This window comes from Perna viridis, chromosome 14 (genome assembly GCF_037379345.1).
Source record: "Perna viridis isolate PV_CMFRI_1.1 ecotype Kerala chromosome 14, ASM3737934v1, whole genome shotgun sequence".
NCBI classification, from domain to species: Eukaryota; Metazoa; Mollusca; class Bivalvia; order Mytilida; family Mytilidae; genus Perna; species Perna viridis.
The window spans coordinates 26,670,491-26,681,749 of NC_142458.1; the positions used below are offsets into that span (position 1 = coordinate 26,670,491).

The 11,259-nt window shown below is 30.4% G+C and overlaps 1 protein-coding gene across 1 annotated transcript; it reads left to right on the top strand.

The window, feature by feature from the left end:
• Window positions 1-5: 5 nt before the first annotated feature.
• On the top strand, window positions 6-6,702 carry LOC148598812 (uncharacterized). The gene is made up of 5 exons (XM_088561762.1): window positions 6-92; window positions 1,982-2,213; window positions 2,890-2,979; window positions 4,121-4,279; window positions 6,153-6,702. The coding sequence occupies exons 1-5, from the start codon at window positions 40-42 to the stop codon at window positions 6,207-6,209; spliced, it is 591 nt and encodes a 196-aa protein (XP_088417888.1). The 5' UTR covers window positions 6-39; the 3' UTR covers window positions 6,210-6,702.
• The last annotated feature ends 4,557 nt before the right edge of the window (window positions 6,703-11,259 follow it).

Genomic DNA, 11,259 nt, shown 5'->3' on the forward strand with positions numbered 1-11,259 from the left:
GGACGAGATGGAGACCATAATGATGATAATAAAGAAATCATGCAGAAAAATGGGCTGATGCAGAATGGACTTGATGATGAAAATGTGTTCAGGTATAGTTGATACATGTACTGAAGAACAGAGTTGCCTACCCTTATGAATTTTGCAAATGGAGTGATTTTCAAGCAATTTTATGCGCCTTCAAATGTTGTCAGATTCCTCACAATTTAGAAACTTACTGAAAGTTTTCTAATTTTCAGATTTTATTTGACTCTTGAAACTATTATACAAATGGACATTTCAGTTTAAAAAATCCAAAAAAACGATTTTTAGCGTAGTCGTGATGAAAATTGTGGTGCCCAGTTGTGATAAAGATGCCAAAATGGTCATTTTGATGATTATCGTTAATGATATGAGTGAAACAACTTTTTTGGACAGAAAATGAACCCTTTTTTTTTTTTTTATCTCAAATTATTTTTTTTAAGTAAACCTTGCTGTTTTCATCAGAAAAGGGTAGATAACTCTTGTTTAGACTGTATTTGGTAGTTGTAAATGGTTGTAATTAGATGAAACATCCCCTACTGGTATCTCTGTAATAACTAACTTTTATTAATTTATGCCTTTTTGGATTTCAAAATAAGTTAATGAGGAATATATTTGAGGCTTTGAACTGCACTAATTAAGCCGACTTGGTCTTGTAACTTTCCTGACTGAGTGACATACGGTGCATATAGTGAAGGTAGATTCTTCTTCAACTTTGTATTTCAATTTACTGGGAACAAGATAAGAAAGTCTGATACACATTCTGATCAATTATTATCTACATAGATTTGATATACCATATTTTGTTGTGTATTATGCACACATTTTTCATATAAATTATTGCAAGAGTGTGGGGCAGGGCTTTCATTGTCTTTTCAGTGAGGAGGCTTTGTAGAGAAATTGGACCATCTACACCTTCAAAATGTATCAAAGAGGGAATGGGGCCAATTGTGATTTTGAACCATCTATTTCCACTTTTTGAACTGTCTACATTTTGACAGTAGCCGGTTCTTAATGAAATGTTTGATGGGGGTGTGTATTATACAGCAATATATAAGTATTGGCCATGGAATAAAAGATTTTTGTAAGAGAAAAGATATTGCTTATGATAAACAAACAAAGCAGAGGTGAAATGTTACAAAAAGACAGTTTTATCTAATCATCAATTCAAATACATTTTGAACAATGTTGAAGTATTGAATTTTAAATGTTATTTTCTCCCAATCTTGTTCAAATGTCTGAATAACATGTTTCAGGCAAAGGTTGTACAATATTTTTTTTCTTATAAAACATGCTTAGAGATTAAAATGAAAAATCAAAAAGTAACCAAAGTCCTTTTATGCCAAACCTCCTTATTAAATGCTTTTGCAGCTGAAAATGATAATGAAACTTAATTTGATGTTTTTCACTATTTTCTTCTTAAAAGTATGTTTTTGAAAGACAGAAATTGTAAAATTTTAGTAACAAACAAAGCCGGAAAAGTCAAATTTTCAGGACTTTTGATTTTATTTTATTAACACATCAAGGCCAATAAACTGACCAAACAAGTGCAAAATATTGGTCTTTTGTCTTACTGAATACTTATATTCACACCTTTTGACCTTCAGAATTGCACTGCATACAAAATATAAATGTGTATTATACACTCCAAAATACAGCACTTTGCTTGGTCATAAGATATGGCTTACCTTGTTCAAAAAGGAGTTCTAGGAAATTTCATTATTTATTTTATCAAGCATTATTCTAAATTGGTTTTAGTAGGCCTGTATTTAGAATTTGATTGGCCATTCTTTATGATTATTTCCACAAAGTTGTTCAGATCTGAAATGGCTTTTTTCAGTTTTTGAGAACAAATTAAGCGTATGATTCTTTTTTGCCTTTTTAATACTTTTCTTGATTTCTTGTTGCATATCATTCAGCCATTAACAGCTAGATACATGTATAATATATTTATTTGAAGAAGAAGCAGCCATCAAAATTCACCTATAGATGATGGCATGATGAACCAGATGGTTAGTCCAAACAAGGGAGATAATGTCTTTTTTGACAACCAGAACCAGTTTCAACAGCCTGGTTTCCAGTTAGACTCTCCTCCTTTTGAACCCAAGGGACTAGAACCTGGCCATTTTGAGTACAACAATCAGATGATGCCCTCAACGGACAGTCCAAATTTTAATATGGACTATGCTCAGGTAATACTAATACCTGGTGCAGTGAGGATTTTAGTCTTCTTGATACTAAAAATCTTTTGCACATATGTTTGGTCTCAGAAGTGCAGATATTATTGAGACAAAATTGAAATTTATTGACATAACAATAATGCAACAAGGATGATTTTTATTCCACTTTTTAGCAGAATTCTGCTAATTGAAACTTAGATTTTGCCCTTACAATTCTTTTTTTTTAACTGTTTATTTATTTCTGATTTGACCAATTTCTGCTTTGTTTGATGACCTTGTAAAATCATCCGTGATGCAAGAACTAGATTCCATGATTGTCTGACTTTCATTGATCAGTTTCTTTTACTCCTCCTCATGGAGTAATAAAGACTATTTCTGTCACATAAATCTGGGCTCCCAATGACTGCTCTTGCTGTATCTAGAATTTACTTCTGTTTTATAACACTTAAAACAAATATTTTTGTCTTCAGTAGTTTTGATTTATATCTTGTTTCGTCAATTAGGGATAGAGTTTGAGGGTGCCAGTGACACAATTTATTTCATTCAGTATAGTATCTATGCTCATTCAGAATACTGTAATATGGTTTCATTACTATCCCAAATATCACCTGTATCAACTCATTCTATATCCTTATAAAGCAAATGTTTGTTCTATTCTTAAACTAAATCAACATGTTTTTTTTTTAAGATGGAAAACAGTAACATGGACCACTTTGACTTAAACAGAACATTATCCATCACTTCCATGGATCACGCAACTTTAATTCACGTTTTAAAGGTATAATATATTACCAAGATTTGTGCTTAATCATGTGATACATTGTCATGTTACTGACCAAATTATTACTGGTATGAATACGTTCTATAGATATTCTTGTAAAGGCAATGTTTTTTTCTTCCATATTAAAGACTTAACACAGTAATTTTTCCATATTAAAAACCAGTCACAGTACTTTGACATTTCTATAGACTAAACATCAAATAACTGTGGGGTATGAAGTTTAATCTTCAGATAAAGAAAAGACAAGTCTTCATACAACTTCTGCCTCAGAGAAAAAATATTTTGATCCTTTTAAATCACTCTGATCTGAACATTTTGCTTTCACATATCAGTATCTGAGAGTAAATAATTATACCTCAGCAAAAGTTAAAGGGTATATAGGATTCACTCTGCCTGTCTGTCTGTTTGTCCTTATGTCCAACTTATTTTCATAGCAGACAGCAGTTTTATTATGAAAACACATAGATTGAGACATAACTGTCAGGAATTTATGTTTGCACAAAAATTGTAGAAATGATGGCTGTTGAACTTGGCTGTTTCCAAAGAAAAATATTAATCTTGTACTGCATATGTCTGAGCTTATGTTAATCAAAACATGAAATATATATTGCGCTTTCGTTTGTCTTTTTCTGTCTTTTTTTTTTGGGCAAATGTTAACCATTTTTCAACTAGGCCAGAATAAATTTCAAGCTATGACACCAGATACTTTTTATGTAAGAAAAAATCAGTATTTTCATGAAAAATAAGTGCTTCCAAAAAGGGGTCTATTTTTCTATATTAGAATAAAGAATATTTTAAGTTTGACCTTATTGTACCAAAGTTCATGCTTTTTTAGCTATTGCCATCACTTGGCATCCATTGTCTATGTAAACTATTTTTCAGAACTATTCTCCTTTGACACCGGTGCACTGATAGGGTAAGTGCCCTCTGCTTTTCTTGAAACACCCGCCGATTTGCGCATAAAAAGTCAAGTCCGGGGTAGACAAACAAGAAAGGAAAACTATGACCCATTGAATAAATCAGTTTTCATGGTGCAGGTGGATACACCATAACATGATAAAACTGGGTAACAATAAGTCCTCCAAAACCATTCAAATTCTAAAGATAACAATAACAATAACTCAATATTAATGTTTAGGTCAGACTATCCAAACACAAAGAGGAAATTGAACAGATTAAACATGATAATAGGGTCAGATTACAGAAGATGGTAGACCTAGGAAAAAGAATGGATGAGGACTCAAATGAATTCAAAAAAAGGCAGCAAAAAAGAAAGAGAGTGAGATTTAGACAAAGGGTAAATAAATACAAATAGGGTTTAACTAGAGATAAACTAAGAATAAGACAGTTGTATTAAAGAAATAGAGATTGTAACATGTACATTGTAGAAACAATATGAGATTAATTGAAGAAACAGAATTGGAGGTTAATGTTAGAAACAGGAAAGTTAGATCTTTTTTCTATGAAAATTTGCAAAAATAAAAATATTGCATTTTCAGTTAAAAATTAATGTATCAAAACTCCTTAATCAAGTTGTGCTTTGTCAACGAAAATGAGTCCTTTCATTATGGTGAAAGATTAAAGGTGTTCATTAAAAATTCAACACCGATATTTGTACCAAGGAAAAATCTTTTGATGATTTACAATCATTTCATAAAAGATCGCCGGTTAATTGCCCAGAAAGAAATATTAGAAGCTGTTGTGTATGACCAACCAAAAAATATGCATTCAACAAAGTAATAAAACTTACCCTAATTATATTTGGAAGTATATAATGAAGTAACAGTTTTATTTTAGAATGTAAGTTCAGATGAAAATGTACAAAAATATCTACAGACACCATAATGTTTATTCAGTCAAACCTTGATGTGTCATACTTGGAAGAGTAAAAATCATCGATAACTTGAACTAGTTACAAAGTCCCAGCAAAACTCCCCTTACTCTAATACAATTTTACCTCTGATGACTCAAACTTGGATGAATCAAAATCTGGGATAAATTAACTAAAGGTTTTCAATTGGTCCCCCGGATGGACTTCAAAGTTGATTAACCCTGATGTCTCAAATACAACTAATTAGTAGGAAAACTGTATGATTGTTTTATTACAAACCATGATTGTTTTATTACAAACCATGATTGTTTTATTACAAACCATGATCCAAATCTGTTTGTAAAATGATTAGTATGGTTTAAAAAATAGTGATTAAAGTGTAAACAAATTAATAAAAGATTATCGCGTAACATTTTTGATATCACATGTATTATTAGCCCAAGGGCTAATAGTACATGTGATAACAAAATGTTATGTGATAATCTTTTTTATCATATGCTTTGCTAGACGCCATATTGTAAACAAATATGATAATTGCCGAGCCTTTACTGAAAGTGGAGTAATATCACCTATGGAAAGCCATGTTATATCATTCCAAAGCATGTAATAACATTTTGATATCAGTCCGGTCAGACAATTTTGTAAAATATCAAATTTTTGGCCCTAAAACTTGCTTTATTATACAGTAAGAAATGATACTTATTTTCTATAAGTATATCATAAACATAAAAATTTATCCCACGTTGGAACCCACACTAACAATGATATTGATATTTTAATAAAAATAATACAGAGGAATTGTAATGGCGCATGTTTCTGAATATTCAATTAGACATCATACAGACGAAAATAATTAAGTGTATTTCAAATATTACATTTGTTTGGCTGGTGAATCTATAATTATATTGTAGTAATGTAGAGCACATGGTTTTACGAAAAGTTATGCGAAGCAGCATGTTACAAACTTGTGACATTTTTGATGTAGAAACTATAAAAAAGAAAATTTCTATAAAACACTTGGCACTTTTTAAACATGATTAACATGATTAGTATTTTAAACATGATTAACAACACACAAAAGCTAAAGTATCTTTGATCAAATATATTTGCTATGAAACGCAAGTCATTACGAAGAACCCTGTAAAGTGAAGAACATCTATATGTACAAGCACAACAAATGACGTAAATACTGAAGTAGTCTTCGACCAACCTTTTTCTGGTTTATACTCAGATTTTTCCCCTTGACGAGGTTTGATTATTTATTATATTGTTTATTATTTATAGATTTCTGAACTTACATAAATGGATCATGAAAATTTTATTAAATCTTATTTTGTAGGCCTATGGTAGCCATTCAAAGGAGTTAAGAGTCCAAAGGAGTACTCATACACCATAGACTTCATATACAGAGAATATTACTTCACATAAGGCTACTTATGTACGTACCTTACCGACTTAGCATGCTGACATCCAACCTCGGTTTTTAACAGAAAATGTTTACATTTGTCTAAATATTTTCCAGTGGTTTGATGAATGTGATTCATCATCTCTTTAACTATGAAAAAGTTCACTGATAACTTTTGAAATGACGTTTTGGAAAACCATAAACTTGTCTTCCTCCAACAGATATTAAAGTTCAAAAGGTGTATGTGTGTTATAGACAGGTGTGTTTTATAGACAGGTTTCACTGTAGCAGATTGTTCTAGACCACCCTTGTAATCAGTTTGATCTTTTCTGGGGTTGGTTATAATTTGATATTAAGTTTTGTTAATATTGTAAATCTGGTTTCCTGTTTTGTTGTTGACATTTTCCTTTATATTACATGAGAGTAAAGCAAGTTTATCCTTGTCCTATATCTTTGTCTTGAATCATTTCCTTTATCTTTTCATTTTCATACCAGATTTTAATAAAAAATAGTCTAATAGTCATTGTTAGGACTTGCAATATTTATAAGGTTTTTGTGTCTGTTTTTTCTCTTCAAAATGAATGTAATTGTACATGTTCCTTGACTTCAATTATTTTTGTTATATATTTCATCTGCCAACAACAAAGAAGTTAATATGTCTGAAACTGTAATAATACCTCGAGTTTAAATGATCTTAGAAATAAAAAAAAATACTTATATTTATGTCAACCATTTACATCATTTGGTATAAACTATATCCCATAAAGTTAATAATAAGAACTAGGTTATGATTAAAAACTTTTCATAGTGCAGTTTGTAGTATGTACTTTCATTTGATAACATAAGTTAATTTAAGTTTTTAGTGTAAGTCTACTTATCTTTCTTGTCAATTAATCTTAGTATAGAAAAACATATTCAATATGGTAGTTGACTTATTGACTCAGTACATGAGTACTTTCACATTATATAACAAGGAATTTAACTTTGAACTTTGATCGTGGAACAGCTTTTTTTTTTTTTTATAGATTTTTAGGAATGCACTGTGTCCATGAGTCTGTCCATCTGTCCTTGAAACATTTACTGCCTTATTGTTGTATGATTGCAGGTGTTATACACCCACTTATGGGTAATAAGTGGTATACAAGAATCACTTTGTCTGTCTGAATTTTGCTACAATCATGGATCAATTGATTTCAAATTTGGCATCTTTCTTTATATAGATGGGAAATACGTTCAAGACAGTTTTAAGTGCTGTCTGGTATCAACTTTTTTGTATGTGTAGGGATTTATCTAGCATCACAACCTACTTTATGTTAAAGTAGCTACTGGCGTGTTATTTTATAAGCTACAAGTCAACAGGTCAATAGTGTACATCAAAGTCTGTTTTTTTATCATTTCTGGCAATGGAGTTTTGATGCAGACTCAAAAGTTCTTAAAATAGAAATCTGCCTAATACTAACATACAGATATTGAGCTGATTTATTGTACGGGAGTGTACAGTTTAAGTGTACTATCTCCTTTATTTAGTTTTGTGGCCTTTTTTTTGCTTGGTTTTTGTTTTGTTTTTGTTTTTTTCTTTCTGTTTCGTGTCTTTGACTTCAAAAAAAGTACTTCACTTTTTATTCTAACTGATTTAATTTTTTATCATTACCTGATGCATAACATGGACTTTTTTACTTTGATTGACCAAGGAGGGCCATCTTAAACTAATAAATGCATGTCAAATTTACCAAATAATGTGCTAATGGGTAAATCCCTTTCTATGTTTACAAAATCCTTTCATTTCTGCTTTTCTTCTGTTTCCTTCTACTCATGCAATAGCTAAGATATGACAAAATTAAATTAATCTCTCTAAAATATAATTTGTTACTGAAAACAAGTGATTTTTTTTCTCTTCAGTTGACTCTTCATTGCATTAATTACTCCTACAGTTAGTTTGTCTTTAATAAGGCATTAATTTCTCCTACTATTAGTCTGTCTTTAATAAGAATCCACCGTACATGTTGTTTTGCATCAGAAATTCAGAACCTGTATTACAATTTTTCACTTAAGCAATCATTGAAAGCATAGAAAAAATACAAAAATTAAAGCAAAGAAAGTTAAAATTTAAATAGGGTGTTTTATCTAACAAAAATATGAAAAAAAAAATAAAAAAAATAAAAAAATTATAAAAAGGAAAAAAAAGCTTAAAGTCAATTTAATATCCAACAAAAATTTAAAAAAAAAAGAAAAATTTTAAAAGAGAAAATTTATATAAAGACTTTAAAGACAGTGCTTTATTTAACAAAAATTTAAAAAATGAAAAAAAAAGCTTAAAAGACTATTCTTAATGACAAAAAAATTAAAAAAAAATAACAAAAAAGGGGGAAAAATTAAAAGTTTAAGGACAATTAAATAAATTAAAAAAAAGAAAGAAAAAAAAAAAATTTAAAACGGTTAATTCAAAAATGTTTTGAAAAATTTTTAAAAGGAAAACAGAATTAAAAGCTCAAAAGATAATTCTTTATCTAAAGAAAGTTTAAAAGGGAAAATTTATTTAAAGACTTAAAATAAGGGTAACAACAGCATTACTGAACACTAATCCAATCCACAATCAAAGTCAATATAAATCTGGCAAAATAGATATTACACCACCATAAGCAGGCAAAATAGATATTACACCACCAAAATCTGGCAAAATAGATATTACACCACCGAAATCTGGCTAAATAGATATTACACCACCAAAATCTGGCAAAATAGATATTACACCACCAGAACAGCAGGTACCACAATGGTCCTGACTTGGTACAGGTATTTCAAACAAAATGGTAGGTTAAATCTAGGTTTTACAATGTGCTAAACCTCCCTCTTCCATTGTGGCATGACTATACCAGTGGTGATTAAAAAGAATTTGCATGCTTTTGTCATAATCAGTAAAATATTTGTCTAACAAATATCATAAAAAAGAAAACTGATTAAAAGACTATTCTTAATAATAAAAAAAAACAATACCATACCATGCCATGCATTTATTCATTTCAAGACAGCAATTCTATATAAAAAATAATAATAAATAAAATAATAAAAAAAATAAAAATATTAAAAATTCAATAGAGGAAATTTATTTAAGAACTTAAAAGATACTGCTTTATCTAAAACAAAATTTTAAAAAGGGCAAATCAAGAAAAATGGAAATAAATTAAACAGGAAAACAAATTAAAAGTACAAAAGAATTCTTTATCTTACAAAAAATGATTGTCTTATTTTGAATTTCTTATAGCGTAAGTCTATAAAGTAGACATGTATGAAGCAAGATCACAAGATGATGTTTTTCAAAGAAGGCAGTAATCCATCAACACTTAATCTGCTAGCCCTGCAGTACTGGAAAAATCACTTGATTGGTAGTAATGTATTGGCAACTGAGTTGCATTAAGCATGCATGCATCCTTTGTAGGGAGCACTGAGATTAACATCTCAGTAGAGTTTCAAAACACTGGCATCTCTGGTTTAGAGGGTAATCTTGGAAAAATGAAAATTGGAAGATTGGATAAACAATTTCAATCAATTTGTTTGATCAAATGGAACCAGTAATGTATCATTTGTAGCGGCTCTTAATTGCATACATTATTCTGAAAACTATATTAAAAATCAATCGAGTAGGGTAAAGAAAAAAAAAATAGGGATAGTGGGTTAGGAGAAACCCCAGGGGGGTACTCAGAAATTCTTGCTACAATAGGCTAGAACTTTTAGGGAAACATTTTTTATACCCCTTCCCATGAGAGTGGAGGTATGGGGGCTATATTGAAATCACCTTGTCAGTCTTCCATCTGTTTGTTACATTTTTAGTAAGAGTAATCAAGGGAACCAAGGTTATAGCGGTAACATATTTCTCAGCTTCCAGTTTATTTTAGGAATATTGGTTTGCATGATGACTTGTACCATGTTTCCCCTTTTCAGGTTCTTTGCTCATCTACTTCCTGTTTACCAAGCAACTAAGTAATTTATCAGGTGGTACATGTAGATTTTCGTAACAGTTTTCTCAGCTTCTATTAGAAGGAATACTTAGGTAGTTGGTATATTACTTCTACATGATGATCTGAAGTGTGTCTCCTCTTTTTAGGTTCATCCTTCATTTACTTTAGTAATTTATCAGGTGGGACATGTAGTTTTTCATAACAGATTTCTCAGCTTCTATCAGAGGGAATACTTAGATATTTGGTATATTGTTTCTTCATGATTACTTGTTGTATGTCTCCTCTTTTTAGGTTCATTGCTCATCTACTTTCTGATTAATGATTAACTTAGTAATTTTCCGATGGTACATGTGCATATTGGGAATCTTCGTAACAGTTTTCTGAGCTTCTATCAGAGGGAATGCTTAGATATTTGGTATATTACTTTTGCATGATGACCTTTACTGTGTCTCCCTTTTCATGTTCCTTGCTTATTTACTTCCTGTTTACCAAGCAACTGAGTAATTTTTTCAGGGGTACATAATGGAAATTTTTGTAATAGTTTTCTCAGCTTCTATCAGAGGGAATGCTTAGATATTTGGTATATTACTTCTACATGATGATCTGTAGTGTGTCTCCTCTTTTTAGGTTCATCCTTCATTTACTTTAGTAATTTATCAGGTGGTACATGTAGATTTTCGTAACAGATTTCCCAGCTTCTATTAGAGGGAATACTTAGATATTTGGTATATTGCTTCTGCATAATGTGTACTTAATCTCCCTTTCTCAGCCTTGACTGAAATGGTTGAGGTGAGGGTATTCATAGCATGACGTAAGGTATGACATCTTATTAATTTTGGCATTTTTTATTGTTGTTAAAAAAATTGAGAAATTTTTGGGAGATGGGAAAAAAGTTAAGGTATTTTTTTTTTTTGGGGGGGGGGGGGGGTTTAACTTCATATTTTGGTATTTTTAAGGTATGATAGGTTTGCAAGGTGTAATGATATTTCAAGCTAGAGATAATTGACTTGGTATTTTTATGGCGAATATTTTTAATCTGTAGGTGTATATTTTAAGTGTGGTATTTTTTTTGGTGTCTTCAGGTA

What these genes read in the sequence shown, in the direction of transcription:
- LOC148598812 (XM_088561762.1), top strand. Translation starts at nt 40, where the DNA reads ATGCAGAAAAATGGGCTGATGCAGAATGGACTTGATGATGAAAATGTG. An exon ending in GATGATGAAAATGTGTTCAG is followed by an intron (nt 93 to 1,981) that starts GTATAGTTGATA and finishes ATTTATTTGAAG; the next exon opens with AAGAAGCAGCCATCAAAATT. An exon ending in GAGTGAGATTTAGACAAAGG is followed by an intron (nt 4,280 to 6,152) that starts GTAAATAAATAC and finishes CTTATTTTGTAG; the next exon opens with GCCTATGGTAGCCATTCAAA.